A 20,778-nucleotide genomic window follows, 5' to 3' on the forward strand; every position below is an offset into this window, starting at 1 on the left:
GTATTGGCAGACATAGTCTGTCTCTAGTCATGCAGTTTATTTGATGTGCTATAATTTTAAGCTGTTTGCTAACCATTGTTGTGATGATTTTTTTAACTGGTCCTCTAATTTTGCAGGGTGCAGGTGTTGTGTGCATATATAATATAGAAGTGACTGACCTGGAACACAAAGAGATATTGATAACTAAATGTGAAAAACTAATGACAACAAATTCCAGCTGCAGAGCACTATGGATCAGTCGGCTGAGAGAACTTGTGGGTCCACTGCAACTCAATACGTTAAGGCTGGGCTTTAAAGATATACTATGGAAGATTGTCCCTAAAACAATGTATAGACTCATACAGAAATAATCTCCCTCAGTCATCACTTATGACCCACTAGAGGTGTGTAGCAGTGTATTTTTCTGCAAAGACTCTGCCTGTATTTTCTTATTTTTTGTGCTTGGGAGGTTTATGGGTGTGTACCCTCACAGCTCTCAGGTGAGAACGAGAAGGTAGAAACCAGGTGCCATTCGGTAAGCAGCAGGTATTCAAGAGCCACAATGGCAAAAAAATGCAAATATAGCAAGGTGAAATGCCAAATGAGAGTGTACCTTAGGACAGTGGTTCCCAGCTGTTGGGACGCGGCCAAAAAGTAGGTCACAGGTCCATTCTGAATTGACCACAAGTGACTTGTGAACGTGTCAACTTTGTAAAAACTTTATTTTGAAGTATAGTGAATTTCCAGCACAGAGCTTTTATTTTTGAAGTGCCATTTTCTGCTGTAGAGTGAGTGACTAACAGACAGCTACTTGAGACAGAGACAACAAACTAGCTTGACTACATGGCCAAACACAGGTAAAACACTTAATGTATTTAACTGTGTGGACCAGTTGGGAACCACTGCCATAGGATGACTTTTACTTTCACTTTCACTGGCCAGCATGTTTACAAATGATAATGAGAGTCCTGCATAGCATACCTTTGACTTTTTGTATTTAAATCCTGTTAAGTGATTGTTTATCAATTATAATTTTGAAAGTAAGATAAAATTTGACTTATAATAAGTATAAATATATTATATATATTAAATATAGCACATTTCATATAAAAAGATTAAATAATATGTGCTCCACAAAAAGTAAATTAACTGTACATATGATATAACACAGGTAGAGCAACAATACATAAGTATGAGATTATAGCATTACAGAAATACATAGATGTAATAGACATAAACCATCTTTATAAAAATCATTCATATTTACAAACTCTACACCAATGATATTTAACTTTAATGCCTGCAATAGGATGCTGTGAGGCCCTCCCAAACATTTTATAATTTACAATGTAAATCATTTTTTTTTTACTTTTAATGTAAATAAGGTTCCAGGGCTCATAAAACAGTAGAATAGAGCAAAACAGAGCCTGTTTATCAAAAAAAAGAGCCAGGGGGTTTGAAGGTGACACACATATTGAGACTTGCACTGATGATAAATTTTATTATGATGATTTTATACCTAATATTTTTACTTATGATTTTTGTCTAGTCATTTTATTAACTTTTATAGTATATTACTGAATTCATTGCTGCTTGCTTTTTAACTGTGTCCTGTAAGGTGTAAGGTGTCCTTGAGTGCTCTGAGAGGTGCCTATAAATAAAATGAATTATTATTATTATTATGATTATGATTATTATTATTATTATTATTATTATCTGGAGGTGTGTGTTAACCCTTGTATGTCCTCGAATCCTAGAAATGCCCCTGTGTACACCTGACCTGACCTCTGCAGGCCTTTCATTTTGCTAAAGTGGCCCCCAAGCAAAGCAAGACTTCAATGAATGCAACTCAAATTTACTTAAATAAATATATAAATTGCTTAAAATAAATACTTTGATAAATATAAGTGGAATGTATAACTAAGAACAAATGAATTTATGATTAAAAAAAAAACCCTCAACATGAGTAAAAAAGAAAAAAAACAGTTGATGATTGTTGAGGGGACTCATTATTACTCATAACCACAATAATCCCGACGTCCATTCTACGTCTTGCGTCACCAGTGTGGGCGTGGCACGCGGTGTGAGCAGCTCGGCCCGTCTGCTGACAACAACATGCGTCGTAGGCGGACCGAGGGGAGACTCACGAGCCAAGTGACAGCGGGGACGGTTAGCCAGCTCTAACGACGGGGTCAACTTAGTCACAACACTCGTCTGAGCGAAAGTTTGAAGGTTTCCTGACTGCCGGGCAGAAAATAATATCGTTCAGTGACGGTATCTGACTTGAGGGTGTCCGGTTTCCTCAGTCTGAGGGATTGCGATGCCCTCTGACTTTATCTCCCTTTTCAGCGGGGACCTCGACCTGAATTCTCCCAGATCCTTGTACTCTAAAGGTAACAACACATATTCAATTTACCTCTGCTTTCTCGCTCTTAATAAGTTTCTACTCTAGTTGTAGTTTGTGAACGTGTGTGTAACTTATCCACCTAACGTTACCTGGTGGTAACGTTAACTGTCGGTGTAACTGTTCACCCCCCCCCCCCCCCCCATGTGTCATTCATCTGTAAACTGCCTGCTGCCACACGCCTGCTGCCAACAGGGAAGTTTAGAGTCTCAAAGATGTCCATGTCCTTCAGCGTGTGCTTTTGTTTTTATTACTTGGGGCAAGGTGAAGTTTTTCTGTCTTTTTTTCCCTTCAAACTGTAGCCCTCAGCAGCTGCATGCACACCGGTCCGACCAGTTTACCTTTTTCCCCTGCCCGCTGAAAACCAGTGCTGTCTATTTTCTGTGGGTTGTTTGAATAGGCCACCGGTGCACCCCCCCCCCTCCCCTTTCATGTTTATAAACATAAACTGTGTAAACCCTCAGGTAGAGTTACTGCACTGATCTGACAGGGGGAGCAGGCGTATAGTTATGTGTAATTTAGCATGCTTATTAACAGAAAAGCTTAATGAAGGTGAAAAAACCTGTTTTATGTATCTTTATAGTTAGATACATATATTCTTAGCCATCAGTCTCTAGCTTGGTAGTCACTCCATCCGTCATGACAATGTGCAAAGCTGGAGTTTTGAAACTATATCCTATATATCCATATAAACAAACATATTAAAACTTACCCTGTAAATATACCGTACAACTTCAATTAGTAGCCTAGGCTATTTGGTTAAGTCACTGAACTCAATAGGCCTTCAGTTCCTTTCACACAAATCTGTTGCTCAGTAAACGTGGGGCAATACAATCAAATTGTTTCTTTACACCAGTATGAATATTACTTGCATAAAAATTAGGCTTTGATCATCATTCATCATTCATTTGGTCTAGCCCTGACAGACAATGCATCAGAGAGCGTTACGGCACTCAAAGATTTCAGTATCCACCATATATATCCTGTAAATATACCATAAAACTTCAATTAGTAGCCCAGGCTATTATTCACGTAAATCACAGAACTCGATGAGACTATACTTGGGACAGGTGGCTATATGTGACAGGCCTTTAATTCGTTTCACACAAATGTGTTGCTCAGTAAATATGGGGAATACTTGTATAAAAATTAGGCTTCAGATAATGAATAAATTATGAATCATTCATTTGATCAGAGAGCGCTACGGCACTCAATTACACCACCACTTTATCCTGTTAAAACAATACTCACAACTTGGATTAATTCTTATGAAAAATCCTTATGATTCCTTAGATCTGAGGACCCTTATGGACTAAAGTTATATTAATAACTTACAGAGTAAGTGAGAAATGGACAAACAATTTGACTTTATGACTGCTTCAGAAGTAGGAAGCCACCACCATTTTTTTGTCTCGTTTACTATGTCGGTAAATCTGAATTAATTATTCTTTGGTGCTCATGGTTTTAATGAAATAACCAAATGATTTAATTATGGGGAATCTAACCGAGCTAACAATATGTAGCAACCAGATCAGGCGTCTAATTGAGGCAGGCCTTTATTTGTCAAAATGTGTAGCCACACTGGGCTAGTAAAAGGGACTGGGCATTTAAGTGGGACAAGGCTTTTAATTGAAGTTTTAAGGTAGTTACCAAGGAATTGTGACTAAGATACTTTAGTCACTGAGCAGGATATAACAAAGATGAAAACTCTATATAAATAGTTGAAAACTCTATCATGAATACTCTGCACTGCTGCTAACATATCTTTGCCATTTACATATTGCAATTTATTTTATTCAGTGGCTGATATATGTACCATTACTGATTTATCTGCAATAAGCTAATGTCAGCCAGTCAGTTTTTGCTTACTTTCTTTACTTTACAATAGGGGTGGGAATCATCAGAGGATCCACGATAAGATATTATCATGATACTTAAGTCATGATACATTTTCAAAACTTTAGCAACATCTGTTTTATCTAATCAGATAAAGTTTTCAGACTGTTCATCTCAATGTAGCCTTTTTTTCCCACAGCAAAATGTGTCTTGTGGCAATTTATTTCTTTATTTTCGTAGGTTACCTAAAGTTTAATTTGTATTGGACATATTGATTATTTATATAAAACAAATCTATACTTGGCACTGTGTGGTGATACGATTTTGTCCACAATAATACTAAACTATATACGGTATCGATTTTCCCCCCACCCATACTTTACAATAAGACCAAGACTTTTGAGGTGTTTTGTGTAATCGCTGTGCTGGGCTCTTGAAATTCAGGAAATGGGCTAGCTCCAGTGCCTGGCCACATCGCAACAGGACATCATCCAACAATGCACTGCCTTGAAAAGAACGTAGCCCCTGGTGTTTTCATTCTGCACATCCACACATCAATCAAACACTTCCTTGAATTTTTATGCCGCTCCCCCATGACTAGATATTCTGCCAGATAACAACCGGCACAAAGGACCTAGGTAGCAGTGATGGGTCGTTGTTGTGTTTTTTGTGGTGGTAACTCCCACAGTCTTTTCCCTTCTCCTCTTGACACTTGCTTTAAGGTTTTATATATGAGATTTTGAACATTAATGTAGCACATATTTGCTATCCCACTGGCTAGCTAATGGCCACTGCACTGCACTCTGTATTACCCGTGTAGGGCATGTGCGGGACAGTAGTACTAGCAGTTACCGCTTATAATGCCGTCCTTACCCAAGGTGGTGGTAATGCCCACACTCTAGTTTGCAGGTTTCTTTCCCTAGGATGGCGATGGCATGTCTTGCCCTACTTTCCCTCCGGCTGACTAGTACTCGTTGTCTTTGTTGGTTCGGGTGGTTAGGTTTAGGCAGAGGGAATGAGATTGGTTAAGGTAAGGGTAAGAATGTGAGGGTAAGCCAGTCAGAGGCAGAGTAAGGCAGAGAGATACCTTTGCCATTCTTACAAAAAAGACCTCACCACTGGCTCCCCCCTAGGTCAGCTATCTCTGCTGCTGCCCAATCCATTTCTGAAACAACTGTTTTTTTTAATCTAGGATGGCGAAGACATGACCCGTCCTACTCTGCCTTACTTTGCCTCTGATTTGATTACCTTGATATTCTTACCCTGACCCTAATCAGTCTCACTCTTCACGCCTAAACCTTACCTATCTAACTAACTAAAGCAATTTGTTATCTGCAGGTGTGATGATGTGAGACAGTTGGGGGTAGGCTTTGACCTTGAATAGTTAGGGTCAGGACAGCCCACTGGTCAGGGAATAGGACCTGAACAAATTGGGTTTACAATACAGATCGGGAAGTGACACCCTCCATGTTTGCTTGTGATGTCAGATTGGCTACTGTATGCCAATCAGTATGCTCGACAAGTCCATCCCTAGCTTCCTGTTCGTACAGGAAACATGCAATATAGGAATAAAGCTATTTAAGATGAGTTTTATTATTTAACCCACTTTCTGATTTATTGATGCATTCAGTTTTACATGTGACTCATCAGAAGGCCGTTATACTGTTGAGTTTAATCATTTCTCATGAACTTAATAAGTCAGCTGTAATTCCTTTGAGATCTAGACGAATACTAACTCATTCTTTGGCTTACCTTGTTTGCTTACTAATCACACTTATGTGTATTCGTGTCAGCACGGTCGACTCGGCTCTGTGTGTGAGAGGTGAAGTTTTTTGCATCTTGCCGACAAGGCGAGCTCTCCCCCGTTTGTCTGGAGGATTGTCCCTTTGGTTGAAAAGAAAATCCCATTCATCCACTTGATCCGTCAAATATCAGTATTGACAAATCAAACCTCACACATGGATGAAAAGGAATTATTCTCTATTATGCACATAATATGAAGTAGATTGTTGTAGCTTTTTGTAGTGATTTATTGGTTTGTTTTTCAGAAAGCCACATTGGCAGCTAAAACACGATGAGGAATACATATTTTTAGCATACGAGAAGCTCAGGGAATACGACGGAAAAACTCTAACAATGGCACTCAGGGTAGGAATGCCTGTCCCACTACCTTTTGTGGTTGATAAAGGACTGCAGGTTAATGGACGTCATAAAATGTCTTCCCACCACATCAAAGGTGAAGAACGTTATGGCTTTCCCATAAGTTCTATCAAGCTCGGTTAACAATTGTAGGACCACAGATCTCGACATAGTTTTGTTTTCTTTCATATTGACACCCACCAAAGTCCGGTCAATCATTAACCCTCTGGCTGCCCTGTGTGTAAACCTGGGCTTAAATAGCACTCTATTAATATTGACTCTGCTGTGTTAAGCAAACTTGGCAGCATGCGCTTAAAAATACTTGATTGCCTTGAAAGCTTGTTGATATGTGATGATGAAAGAAAAAAATACTGAAAAGGGAAAACGTGAAAAGTAAGGAAAAGTGTGTGTAGAGTTCATAGATGTGCTGCTACATTAGGTTAGTGTCTTTTCTGTCATTAACACATCAACAGACAGACTGAACTCAGATCTGTATTTTGAATTATAAAATGTATTTTTGCTTACTGTTTTAAATATTGGCATGATTAACTCATGACTCAGTAGTCTTGTGAAGTTTAGATCATTGGCGGCATCTTTTTCGATTTGTGATATTGGGCTTTATAAATAAAATTGATTGATTGATTGATCTTGAGGCTCAGTGTTTTGTAATCAGAATATTCTTGACAGTGTCTTCACCTCACATCAATCTAACCTGTTCTGCATACTCAGTTATTTGGCAGGTGTCACAAAGGATGCAACAGCATGATCATGCTTGACATTGACGTTAATGTGCATTATGCAGGTTCAACCAGCCGACCCAGGATGAGACACCAATATGAGTCCCATAAATATGTCAGATAATATCTGTCCGAGAATCTACCGCTGTGTATCTGGCTATAGAAATGGAATGACAGTAGAACAACCATTCCTATTCTAATCATCATATCATTAGGATGGTCAGAGCAGCGGCCATCTTTATGTAAATGTGTATCCGTAGCAGGCTAACTTCTAATAAAACAAATATGACTTGTGGCAAATCCCAAACTTACTGAGGTGAACTTTCGCAGTAGTGAAGGGGTAGTAAGGTTGCATTTTCAAATTAGCAATCTGTTACTTTTAAAATCTTGCCATAGCTTTTATTTCTAAGTTGCTGTTGTTGCCATTAATTGCATGTTTGCTTGAACATGATGTACTGTAGCTGCCTTCAAAGAATGAGTGAAAGCCGCTGCTTTGCTGGCAGCTGAGAGGCATACAGAGACAGTGGGGATGAACAGCATATAGGTTTGGTTTTGATACTCAGGCTTCATGGTCATCTGCGAATGCTACCCTAAGGGTTTGGCCAAGTTTGTCGTCATCAGGACCCTCTGTCTTTGTTACTTCAGTGTAGTTATGGTGCTATGTGTGGTACAAACTGGTGCTAAGGTGCTAAATCCTGACTGAGAAACAAACAGGTGTGTATGAAGGCCCAAGAACTTTTCTGTCACCTTTTGTAGAAGCTTTACCTGCATTTTGACTGAAGAAACCTACTTCTAGTGTTCGTATCTGGACCCTCAAACTCCCAGCTTCTGTAGTAGTTTTCATCATCAAGTACTAAGGTGGAATTTCCAGTACAGTGTAATTGCAACATTTAACAAAGCCACGTACAGCTGACTTCTTGCCTCATCTAAAACGGAGCTGGATAATTACTTCATCATGGATAAATACACACTAAACCAGTAAAAAATGTCTGGAGCTTTTTTCCTTGGCATATCAAGCTGATCTTCCTTGCTACCTGTGCATGTCACCCTCAATTTACATTTAAATGTCACACAATCATGCAACAGTAAGTTAATGAATAATAAATTACCAACATATTGACAACATGGCTCTTAAAATTAGCAGAAAAGTGCACTCAGCTAACATATAATGATGTAATATATTTAAGTCTTAAAGGTGAATCCTGCAGTAAGTTGTTAATGAACCAGTGACAGCATATATGTTTTTTTTATTTGCTCTTATTAGTAAGTCAAACACAAAGCCTAAATAATGATACTGGATATAAAATTCTCATATGTTAAGTGTTAGGGTTAATAGCGATAGATCACTGACAAATACAAATGTAGAGATGCAAATTACTCACACCTCTTTTAACTCCTTAACTTCTTTTAAATCTCTTTGTTTAATCATTAACACTAACCAAACCTCAGGTAAAAGACTAATCAGGCTCAGGTCAAAATGTCACCTCCTCTGGTATTTACTGCACACTTGTGACTTTGTTTTGGCTGTGGCAAATCAATAGACAAGTAGTATAACTTGTTGAAGCTGCAGCCCCTGAATGTGATACACAAGTGTGAATTTTATGATTTTCTTTCTCGTAAGTGTTGCAGCCTTAAACAGTTTCATTTAAAGGGTGGTTCCTGCCACCATTTGTTAATTGTCTGTCATAGCTAAATTAGATCTTCAGCCTCTCATTTGCTGTTGTACAATTTTGACATGATATAAGTATTTTGCTTTGCACACAAAAGCTTACATCCGCAATTTTGTGATCTACACACCATACAAAATTTCAGAAATCTTCTGAAAAAAGTAAAAAAAAAAAAAGAAGATCTTAGTATTTTATTTTAATGCCAAAACTGCTGTCAGTTGATTTACTTAAGTGATACCAGTGCTGCTATCTTGGTGGTGTTATCACAACAGCATGTATCAACATTTGTGAATGTTTTTTATGCTTTAACATCTTATTAACCATCTTGCTTAGCATCTGTGGACCCAATCTTTTGATCATGCAGCGTGACAGTTTGGTTCAGCATGTACCATGTTGCACACTTTGATAGATTTTACGATTCAAAATGAAGTTATCAACAAACCCATAAAACCTCTAAAATACTACAAGTGTGCAGCCCAGCTTTTCCGCTCTGCCAGACACATTCTTTTCATGAGAAGTGTGGTAGACACTTTGTCTACTTGGCCTATTTTAGGTTAGCAGGTCAATTGTGCTCATGAAATGTAAGGAGATCTTTGCTGTCCCTGAAGCGACCGCAAACACATATCAGCTGCTGAGAAGTATAACTTAGATAAACTACAGAGTGGAACAAGATGCAGTTTATCCTCCAGGCAGTAGTTTCTGTTTTGTTTCAGTTTGTCAAGCTGGATGGAAGTGTTGTTTACATGCACACTGATATTACATCATTATTCTGAATTTTCTGGTGAAGACATGTTGGATATGTCAATATTACTCTGGCTTTAGGAGCATGTATAAAGCACATTTGGAATATGCATCTCAGCTGGGTTTTTATTGCAGTTTGCAACACATGGCCTTTTGCCCTTTTACGGTCAGCTCTGTGCGTTGTCATAGATGCACTGAATCAACTAGCGTGAGGCTGGGGTAAAGATGCATGCCCAAAAGAAAAGCCCATATTTCTGGTTGGAAGGAGAAACATGCATACTTTTAAACACTGTAAGAGACTTGAATATTAGCAGGTTTTTGGATATGCGTAAATAACACAACTCATGTTTTCAAGAAGGTGGTTAAAGGAATGAAAAGGGAGGCTGCGATCACACAGCCAAACATGTCCGACACCAGTGGAAAATCCTAATTTGATGCAAAGAAGCAAAATGACACAAGCGGTTCCACTTTTCCATATTCTGATGAGATAAACAATGTGTTAGATGGGGTAATCTAAGGATACATAGCTGCGGGTAAACAGGAATATAAGTAGAATATTCATTTTCATTAGTCATATAAACAGCTTCGTAGGAATATTGTCTCTTTTGGAATAAGGTCAAAAACATGTAAATGTAGTCAGTGATTTAACTATGGTTTCTGTTAAATATATTTTGTAGATGATGCTGTTTTTACAGGCCCAAATTGAGAGGAAAAGATGCATTTTTTGGTTTGGTGTTGACACAGTGTCTTCAAAACCTAGCAGTGCAGGAGGCCGTGATGCTCTTCCAGTCATCATGTGGAGGATTTCTCACACTCTCCTGTGAAAAGCCCAAAGCACCCGTGAGATCTAACATCCACTCCTTGTGTTTCTCTCCAGAGCAAGATGATTCTGAACTAAGACATTAAATATTAAGTGTGGTGAATCTTGGCTGGCAGGAGTCTTTCCATTGGCAGATGAGAAGCAGCAGGAGCCCATAGATAGACTGTAGACACCGTATTACCCACTGCCGGGGCAGTTCCTGGCTCAAAAGGAGGAAAAAGTGGCACCTGAAGTGTGACCTATTAAACTGTCATTTATTATCATTCTTTATAGGAAAATAAATGTTTTCCTATACTAAATCCGAAGCACATTTAAAAGGCCACATCTGCCTACCTGCCTAAAGGAGGCAGGTAAATAATTTTTTATCTGTAGAAACAAACAAAAATGACAGTGCTGTAGTGTTAAACATGTTTAAATGAAACAATTTCTAACAATATGGTGCTTTAAGTGAATACTGACAAACCAGAATACCAGGTTTGTGTAATCCAATATACTAGCCTTGCAGTAAGCCCTCCCTTTGTGAAGCTTATGATATTCAGTTTTTCTTGTGACTGTGCCAGAGAGCTGTTGATCCAACTGTTTTTTAAAGGCTGAATGTTGTGGTTGAGTATTGTTTGATTGTGATGGACTTAAATAAGCTTTTAATTGAAACTTGTTGACCTTTAATGCCAGTACTCCCCTCTCTCATCAACCCTTTCCTTCTGCAGGGGTTGTCCTGTTGTCTTATTAGCAATGAGAATCATGCTGTTAATGCCCAACAGTTATTAGCTCATGTGTCATCAAACTATGCTGTAAATTTTTAACAGCCTGAATTTGACGCATTTATTACAACGCTCTTGAATTTGAATTTGGGTTTATAATGCCAACATGGTGCAGGCAGCAGAGTTAATCATGTTGGCTATGGCCCCGATCAATTGCTATAGGTCTCAGGTCTGTGTGTTAATATGTCCAGAGTATATAAAGGAGAAAATTCATTTTTTGATGCAAAATGCAGAGCATGAACTGGGAAGTGCAGGAAAAACAACATGTAGGGTTTGCAACAATCACTTGTTTTCATTATTGAGTAACCTGCCAATGACAATGCTCTAAAATCCCTGGTGACTTCATCAGACGTAGAGACTGAAGAACAAGAGTATCAGTTGTTTCAGCAAGTACCCCAAAGCGACATTATATGTTTACTTAGAAGTGACAAAGCCCTCTAGCTGTAAGTGTAAATGACAGGAGCATATAAAGAAGTCAGGTGACATTGTTATAGAGTGACAGAGTCTGTATAGGGAGGAGGCAGGGGTTGGACTTTGATACCATTGTTCATTTCCTGTTTCCAACAGTCCACTTTTTTTTTTTCTTTTTTTTTTCTTTTTTTGTGCGACCACAATCATTTCCTGACCTTAACCACACACTTTATTTTACCATGACGATAAAGGTCGCCTAACCTTATACGAAGTAGTCAGTTTAACTTAAACCATGATATGTTCCCTAAACCAAAGGAAATTGTTGTCTCATCATTTCCTGTAAGTATCGCTCTAGAGGGCCAGGACAAACAACAAAGGACTAGTTACAATTTGTTTTGTCCGAACAGTCCAAAACTAAAACTTAACACAATGCACTGCAATGCAAGACAAAGAAAAGCAGAACATTCTCACATTTAATAACCTGGAGCCATCAAATATTTTGTATTTTTTCTGGAACAATTACTTAAACCAAACAGCTATCAAAATAGTTCATGGTAAAATCAATCAACCGACCGATCAGCTGATAGTTGAGGTTTTAATGGAATGCAGTTCTACTTTTTTATTTCAGAGCTGCAATTTTTTATTAATGTTATGCATGTTGCAACTGGGAAAGTTTTCCATTAGTAAAATGCAGGAAAAACAAATTGGACCCATTAGGTTCTCTGTGTTGCAGGTCCCATGTCAGTTCATTTTTGTCCGACTACCCAGCTAAGAGGAGTAAAAAATGCCCTCAGGTTTCTTTCCCCTGCCATAGATGTTTTGAGACACAGTCACTTCATGGTGGCAAAGACCTGCTCCAGATTTACGATCAGGGTTGGTTTTCTTTAGGGGATGAGTTCATCTTTGTTGACTTCATACAACCTGTCACATCACAAGCGCTCCACATAGAGAGGCTCCTATGGGGAGATATTTCATGACCCTCAAGAATGTTCCATGTCTTTAACGTGAAGTATTCAAACAATCCATCCTACAGCCGAACCATTGTGGTATCTCAATATCCTGTGTTTTCATTTCTTTTTTCTGAGTCATCTGCTGCTTCCTTGGCAGACTGGCAGGGCTGGAATGGACTGGCCGATTTCACCCAGCATCCTGTCATTGTTGGTATTTTTTCTTGTCGTCTTTATTGACATGACGGTAAAGGGTTGGATACCGAGGGAGATAGTAGGGCTGAGACAGACAGACTGTCGTAGCAGATGAATTCTCTCATTTGAAGTAACACCCATGTCTTTTCACCGTTAACTTGTACGGTGATGACGCCGTCATTAAAGAGGTGCTAACCAACTGTCTCATGCTTCCACACACAAAACTTGAATCTGAAGAGGTTAAGTTTTGTAGATGATTTTGTAGGTGCAAAAAATAAGTGTGCAAAAATAACCAACAGATTCATGACATGTGTGCACCTGCTACTTTTGTTCTTACCACCGTCCATATGTTAGTGAATCAGCCTCATCCTAAATTGAGAGGTGGGTGCCTGCTATCTGCACTCAGCATACTGCCACACCCCCATTTCTCTTAGGAGGTACATCCTGCTTGAACCTGAGAAGGTATGGGGTGAGGGTGGTGGCGGGTGGCTGACTTAAATGCAGTTCCAGAGAATTACATAGCTGCAGCAGAATCTTTCCTGGCAGTCGAAAACAGCTGATGAGCTATTTGTCACTCTCTTCAGACATGTTATGTGGGAAGTTGAGCTCTCTCCTGAGGGTACAGTCTGCATCATCTTCCAGCAAGGCTCGATATCTTAACACCTGCTTGGAGGTAAATAATCTTTTGTATACCCTGCATGCCTGTTAAGAGGCTACCAATTAATATTGGCTTAATGACGCACAATGTATGACATTAAAAATAGGTGGGAGTAACTGATTACTATATGCAAAGTCATGGAAACCAAAACTGATACTTTACTGTAAGCTAGGACTGGGACACTCAGTATTTATAGTTGAATATTAATTATGACAATAACTGATATTTGAGGATTTCATAGTTATTTAATGCATTTGGTCACTGCGAATAAATGTTAAGTAAATTGTTTTTTACATGCTTTGAATAAATCTAATTAAAATAAAATTAACACTTAACACACTATTGTTGCCTGTTAAAGCCGCATTTGTGCGCAAATTGTTCATACGCACAGTTTAAGCACAGATTTGTCCGTACGCACTGGGAATAAGGTCTGTATTGTCGAAAAGTTTAAAGAACTCATCCATGAAATCCCTTTTTCTACTCTCTGGACTCTGGACTAGCATGCAGCTCAGCTATAATTTTTGTTGGTTGAATGCATGTTTTTCTCTACTTTATTAATGCTGAACCTCGTTTTGTTTCAATTACAGTACTAAAGACATATTTCACTCTCATTTACTTTTGAAACTACATAGCTGAGTGTGTTAGATAAACAAGAATATTATAGGTATATAGCAATATAATGCTTAGAAACCGTTAGGAAAAATAAACTTGAGGATTAGTTATTAAAGAGGAAAACAGGTAAATTCCTACATTTAAAAACTCTACAGCATGACAGCTGTACACATGGCCACTAATTGCATGTTACTTGTTTTTTTAATAAACCCTTAACACATCCAGTAGCTGCTGTAGGTCTGCTGAGCTCCTGACTACATTATGATCCCATTAACCTTGTGTAAAGTTGTCCTGCCAAAGTGTAACTAATAAAGGCCACATTTGCCTCTCGCCCCCACGCACAGTGGAATCTCTTGCCTCAGGACAAGTCAAGGCAAGTCAAGGTGAACTGGCTCTCCCTTTAATAGCTTTACATACATTTATGTAGATTATTGCTGTACCTTATGTCCCCTTTTTTCATTTGGCTTTGGCTGTTACTTTTAATTCCCAGCCCTTATTGGCAGGTACGGGTAACCTGTTACTGCTTCCGAAAACAATAACTATTGTTATTTTAATTACTAGTCAGTTCTCATGGTATTAATCACTGCATTAACAGTATTGTATTGTGTCACTAAAGCTTTGGCTGTCTCCTTCCTGCCACTCCTTCATGCATCAGAGTTTGGCAAAAAGGAAGTCTCTCTGATGAGTTAAATAAGATGTCATCATCAGAGACGACAGTGTTCATTTCTCACCGTCTCAGCAAGCCACAACCTGCTCAAATACACAGAAAATAAAACTGCACATTTTATAGGCGAGCTGCTTTCAGAAGGACTTTTGGTTGCAGCAGAGCTGTATGGGGTACATTTTTTCTTAATCAGACAATAGACTGTAGACTGAATTTCACCCAAATTTATCTGTGGTGACCCTAAAATAAGTTCCTCATGCTGTTTCAGTAAACACTCTAATGAAGGCCAGAACAGCTTTATCCAGTTTTGTGGAAATGGTGTTTGCTGAGTCTCGATCACCTTTTTTCCCAGTGTGCTGTGGATTTTCCTGACTCCAGACATTCCAGACCCTTAATTAGACTTCATGCCAAATCTTCTTAAGTAATTAATGTCTGAAGGCGTAGGCTCAGTCGTGTTCTGCAAGGTCAGCTTGAGAGACACTTTGTCATAAATCTGGAAAATGGCAAGTCTTCAAGAAATAGAACTTGGGGAAATGAGGACAGCAGTACTAGACCGTATGTATAAGTGTTAAACAAACAGGTTACGGTTTTGCCAAGTCTAAGCAGACGTGCAGATCCTGGTCCTGCCTGTCTGTGTTTGTTTTGAAATTGTCTCCAAAATTAGCAAATTTTGACGTTAGGCTCCTAGTTCTACATTCTCGCACTCTACTGTTCAGTTTTGAATTCCTTAGTGCCCCGAGATGCAAATACACCCTCCCAGTCTACGTTAAATGTAAACTGACCCAATGCCAGCTGTTTACTCTATTTTTTCCCACTTTCTTTTTAATAGAGCCAATAGCTTCCATCAGAAACCAGTCTGCAGGGTTTCCAAAACGAGACCTCTGTGATGCCTCAAGCTCTTTTTAAGTCATGCTCTCTGAGATTGTAGATGCACCTGCAAAGATGAACTGGGGTCACTCACTGCATCTGAAATCGCATACTGTGCACTATGTGGCCTGTATCTTTGTGGACGCATTAAGCTGTAATTACCACATCACTTCCTGAGAGCCTTCTTGCTGGTTGGAGATGCATAACCATGGTAACCCGCACCAACTTAAGCCCTACTAGTAATTTTAAATGATTTTCAAAACTATATTGCGCCTAGCAAAGTGAAATCTTAATTCTTACATCCATTCATCCATCCATCCATTTTTATCCGCTTATCTGGGGCCGGGTCGCAGGGACAGATGTCCCTCTCCCCAGCTCCTCCTGGGGGATCCCAAGGTGTTCCCAGGCCAGATAAGATATGTAGTCTCCTCCAGCGTGTTCTGGGTCTACCCCAGGGCTTCTACCAGTTGGAGGTGCCTGGAACACCTCTAACAGGAGGCGTCTGATGAGATGCTTTTACCACCTCAACTGACCCCTTTCAATGCGAAGGAGCAGTGGCTCTACTCTGAGCTCCCTTCGGATGTCTGAGTTCCTTACCCTATCTCTAAGGCTGAGCCCAGTCACCCCACGGAGGAAAGTAATTTCGACCGCTTGTACCCACAATTTCATCCTTTCGGTCACACCCAGAGCTCATGACCATAGGTGAGGGTTGGGACTTAGATAGACCAGTAAATCAAAAGCTTCGCCTTCCGGCTCGGCTCCCTCTTCACCACTTCTTACATATTACACTTAGATTGAAGTGTTACTGACGTCACAGAGCTGTCTTGGTCGCTTTTCGTTATGATGAATGTTGTCCTTTACTGCATTGTGGGATGTTAATGGCGGCGTAGGGTCCAGTGTTTGCATACTGTAGTATTTGTAGTTCGCAATTCACATACAGTTGGTTTCATACTGCGGTTTCGAACATACTAATAGAGCTGACATACTGTTTTAGCTGACTAAATACCATGTTAGTATGGAATTTCTGACACAGTCTTTTAGTTGTTACCACGAACATCTGCTCAAATTGCGTAAACAGTCCCTTACCTGACACTGACACATATCTAGCTATGATCCATTTTTCCTCCAGTAATCATTAGCATGTTTCACATTCATGTTACCTGGCTACGTTTTTATAGAATTAGTTCAGCATTTTGGAGAAGCATTTTGGAAGCTAAGCTAGCACTTAGCTTAGTGCAAAGACCGGGGGTGAAGGTAGCCTTGCTTTGCCCAAATGTAACAAAATCAGCATACCAGCACCCCCCTAACATGTCATGTATCGCCTGCTGGTCTGCACAAAAACAAAGTGTAAAAACCTGTATTTGCCATTTTACAGGCAGGTCACATGTCAGATTGTTTTTTGGCTGGGAGCAGGAACTTAATGTAGTCTCTGCTGGTTGCCTGGCAAAGGTTAAAACAAACAAGATATAACACGTTAATTGGTGAGTTTTAGAGGTGCTGGTAGATGATTTTATTACCTGCAGACAGAGCCAGGCTAACTGTTTTGATAAATGGCTGTGTCTTGTAATCCCTTGTGGGTTGGACTGAATGTTTGATATTAAATGGAATTAAAAAATAACTGAATAACTATTTACCATTTTGCACATTGTGAGTAGCTTATGCATTCAGTTTTTGCTGTGATTCCTTTCCAGGTTGAGACTAATTGCGGTTAGCATGGCAGCTTGATGATGTCACACTGTCGGTGAGTGTGTGCGTGTGTTGTTACTAAAGGCTCTTCCTGTTGCCTCAGCACAGTTTTCCTCAGGGCCGGACAGAAACGCCTGTGTTGGCACACCAAATGTTTGGTTGAACAGTTGTATAATACTGTAGGTTGTAGGGGATTTTACTGTAGGGGGGTGTTTCTCTATGTGTGTGTGTGTGTGTGTGTGTGTGTGTTGTCTTCTCTGATTCAGAAGAAAACAGCCATTTGAGGAACTTCCCAACACCAGTCATGCCTGATTTCAGTGGAATTGTTTTCTAGAAGTTAAGCATGTTCCGGTATCTGTGTTTAAACATGGCATACTTTAGTGAGTGCGCATGTGTGTGTGTGTGTGTGTGTTGTCTTCTGTAAATAGTTTGAATTCCTCTGCTTTTTGAAGTCACGCTTTTATGTCAAGCTCAGTGTCTGTTTCATCCTCTGGAGTCCACTGGTAAACACAGAGCCAAATGCAGATGTGTCGTGTAGAGCGTCACTCTCACTTACAATATGACTCTATTTTTCCCAGAATAACACACAATAATCCCATTGTACTGGTGTGAGGATGTTAAGTATGACTAACGACCCACTTTGTTGTCAAACCCGACCTGTAGCTGGGTGGTTTGACCCTCACAGGAGCCTCAGTGGGCTGTTTTGTAAAGTCAGGATAGTGGTGGGTGTTTGTTGAAAGCAAGTCGTGTAAACTGATGCCTGGAGGTTGTCCCTGGTCACTTCAGGATTAGCTGGACTGAAAACGCCACATGCCACAAACTCTGAGCCTGGTGTGACACTAATGACTGATTGAAGTCTGGCTGACCTTTACTTTTTCAAATTACTGTGTAGAAGCAATATAACGGGGAAGCTGCCAGAGCTCAAAGATTATAGGGATTGCTGGAATTAAAAGCCAAAATAGAAAATGTTTTCTTTTTATTTGGGAATGACCTAATTAAAAGCTGCAGCCACAAGTACTTCACCAGCGGCTACATTATGAGCACTTAATTTTAAGGGTGGCCGATGTAAAATTTCCATCACCAAACTTGAACTCCTCAGTTGTATCTGGCCTGCAATTTATTTTTTCAAATACAGTCATTCTACGCTTTGGTGTTTCTTTACCCTGGATTGTAGGCTGTCATGTAGCTTGGACCAGGTCCAATGTAAATTTACAGATAGACCTTTCCACAAGGAATATGAATTGATATTGTGAGCAGTGTTTGATCTGTGTGCTTTGACTTTCTTTTGTTCAACGCGATCCAGTGGATTCACATTTATTCATCATTCTTTTAAGATTATCACCAGCCTAAGCAGCATTTACTGTTTGGACATTTAGATCAACACAAGGTGTATAAGGTTTGAAAGACACCCAGGGTTGAATTATTCTGAATCTGGCATCTTATGTATTTTTGAACCTGGACCCTAATTTCCCATGTTTTTGTGTCCAAGTGACAAATAGGAACAAAAATTTTTGGAATCGGTTCAGTATTAAGAGAGACTGCTGCAGCCAGCAGTGGCGAAACAGGCTGCAGTGTAATCCCTACAGGTAATTGTGCACCATCAATTTACGTTGACTACAAGTGCTTGTTTTAGCCACTGACAGGGTCAGATTGTTGTTAGAAGTGTCTGACAACATTTCTGACAAAGACCCTACAGAGAATTCGAATGTTTTTCGTTACCTTTCGCTGATTTGGTCTGTTTGTTAGTGTGCTTTACTAAGTCTCAATCAAGGAGAAGTTTTGTTCTGAAACTTCTAGCGGCTTTTTCATATTGTCAAAATCAGCTATATATTCAGCCATGGCGTTGAAAATCTCTTAGATAACACTAAGCTATGCGTCCTGGCATTCCTCTCTCCAACTCTCACTAACATCCGTTGTTTTGCAATGAGTCACGTCTAGCAAAATCTCAGAACTACACTTCTCCGTGGGCGGGACTTGTCACAATAGTAAACAGACCACGGAAATGTAAGGAAAAATATTTCTCCGTAGGGTCCTTTCGCTAATGTTGTCAGACACTTTTTTATAACAGTCTGAGTATTTCAGTGGCAAAAACAAGCACTCTTAATGGACGTTAATTGACGGTGCACAATTGCCTGTATTGATTACACTGCTGCTTGTTTTGCCGGGCTGCTGTCTCTCTCAATATTGGACAGATTTAAAAAAATTGTTGTCTCCATTAGTCACTTAGACAATTAAATAATTATTATAATAATACTTGTGATCATTGTAATCCTGGTTAAAAACGCTGTTACGGTGCTGTTAAACGATCAAAAATGTGCAGTTGTAAAATGCTACTGTGACAAAGTCTATTATTAAACAGGCACAGGAGCATCACACATGCACAGTAACTGTGATTTCACACGTCCTGTCTGCTGTTGTAATTATCGTTCGTTACTTCATCGGGAGAGAAATGGCGTCATGATCCTTCCGGGATGCAATAAGCGGTTAAATGCAATGACACCTCCAGTTATAATGGCTGCTGGTGTACTGCAGGCTGTACAGTAACCACTGTCTCTTTCAACATATTTGACTCATCTCTTCAGATGTAATTATTTTGTCATTTAGTAGTGACGGGCTCTGCAGACCATGTAAAAGCTCTGTGAGAGAACAAAGTGTGTATTAATTTGGTGGTTCTAAACAAGGGAATCCCAGGAATCCTTGAGGGAGTTCCAGGAGGTCCCCAGAAAAATGGGAATAGTTTGTTTTCACTATTAAATTCACTATAGAAGTGAGACCAATGTGAGTAAGAGTCATGACTGTTGTGGTCATGGGTTTCACTTCCTCCACTGTTATCTCCTCAGCTGTAGTTCACAACTAGAGAATTACGGTCATACATATTCATGTCTTAAAACCAAAATATTTTCAAATGGAGGTCCCTGAAGTGATCTCTTATTAAAGTGGGTGTGGGACCTAATGATTGATTGGGGTCCTTGACACAAAAAGGTTGGAAACATGCAGAATGTGCTAATTGGAGCTGTTTATTACTTCAGTTATGAGTCCATCAGCCTTCGTTATCTGTATTGACCTACAGTAAAATGATATAAAACCCTTCATGTTCACTTCAGATAATCTCAGCAAAGTATGACTCATAACTCGTGACCATGATGATGAAATTTTACAGCAGATATTTATCACTTTGCCAGCTAACATGCTGAATGATAAAGGTCCACAGCTCATGTCGAAAGAATGCAACTGCAAACTTTTCATGATGAAATGCATGAATTGCTCCGTCAAATATCAAGAATTCATGTGACATATTATTAACAAATGATAGAGGTATGTGTTGGTTAACAAACTATTACTTAATGACAGCTGTTTTAATAAAATTGGGAAGCATTAGCTGACATCTGATCACATTACCTGCAGCTGGCTTCTGTAAATCTGTTTATCACTGCTGTTGCAAGGTGTTTTGGCTCTCTCGCATGTGGCCTTTCTTATCTGCTGCCTGTCATTAAAGAAATAGTTCCTGACTGCAGAAGTACCGCCCACCCGATGTTTACGCTTCACCGCATGTACACTCACCCCGCCTCTGCATCCATTCATGGTTATCATGTTGTCACTCCACTTTTACACTATGCACATTTCTTTGACAAGTTCATCCAGTTTCTAAAGTAA

At 39.5% G+C, this 20,778-nt stretch overlaps 1 protein-coding gene across 1 annotated transcript in view; it reads left to right on the forward strand.

Moving 5' to 3' along the window:
- Positions 1-2,104: 2,104 nt before the first annotated feature.
- nfat5b (nuclear factor of activated T cells 5b) overlaps positions 2,105-20,778 on the forward strand; it is a 42,626-nt gene continuing 23,952 nt past the window's right edge. Inside the window, exon 1 of the mRNA XM_033631584.2 lies at positions 2,105-2,372. Within this exon, the coding sequence (XP_033487475.1) occupies positions 2,300-2,372 (73 nt within the window). The 5' untranslated portion in view covers positions 2,105-2,299. The remainder of the gene's footprint in view (positions 2,373-20,778) is intronic.

This window comes from Epinephelus lanceolatus, chromosome 2, assembly GCF_041903045.1.
Source record: "Epinephelus lanceolatus isolate andai-2023 chromosome 2, ASM4190304v1, whole genome shotgun sequence".
NCBI lineage: Eukaryota > Metazoa > Chordata > Actinopteri > Perciformes > Serranidae > Epinephelus > Epinephelus lanceolatus.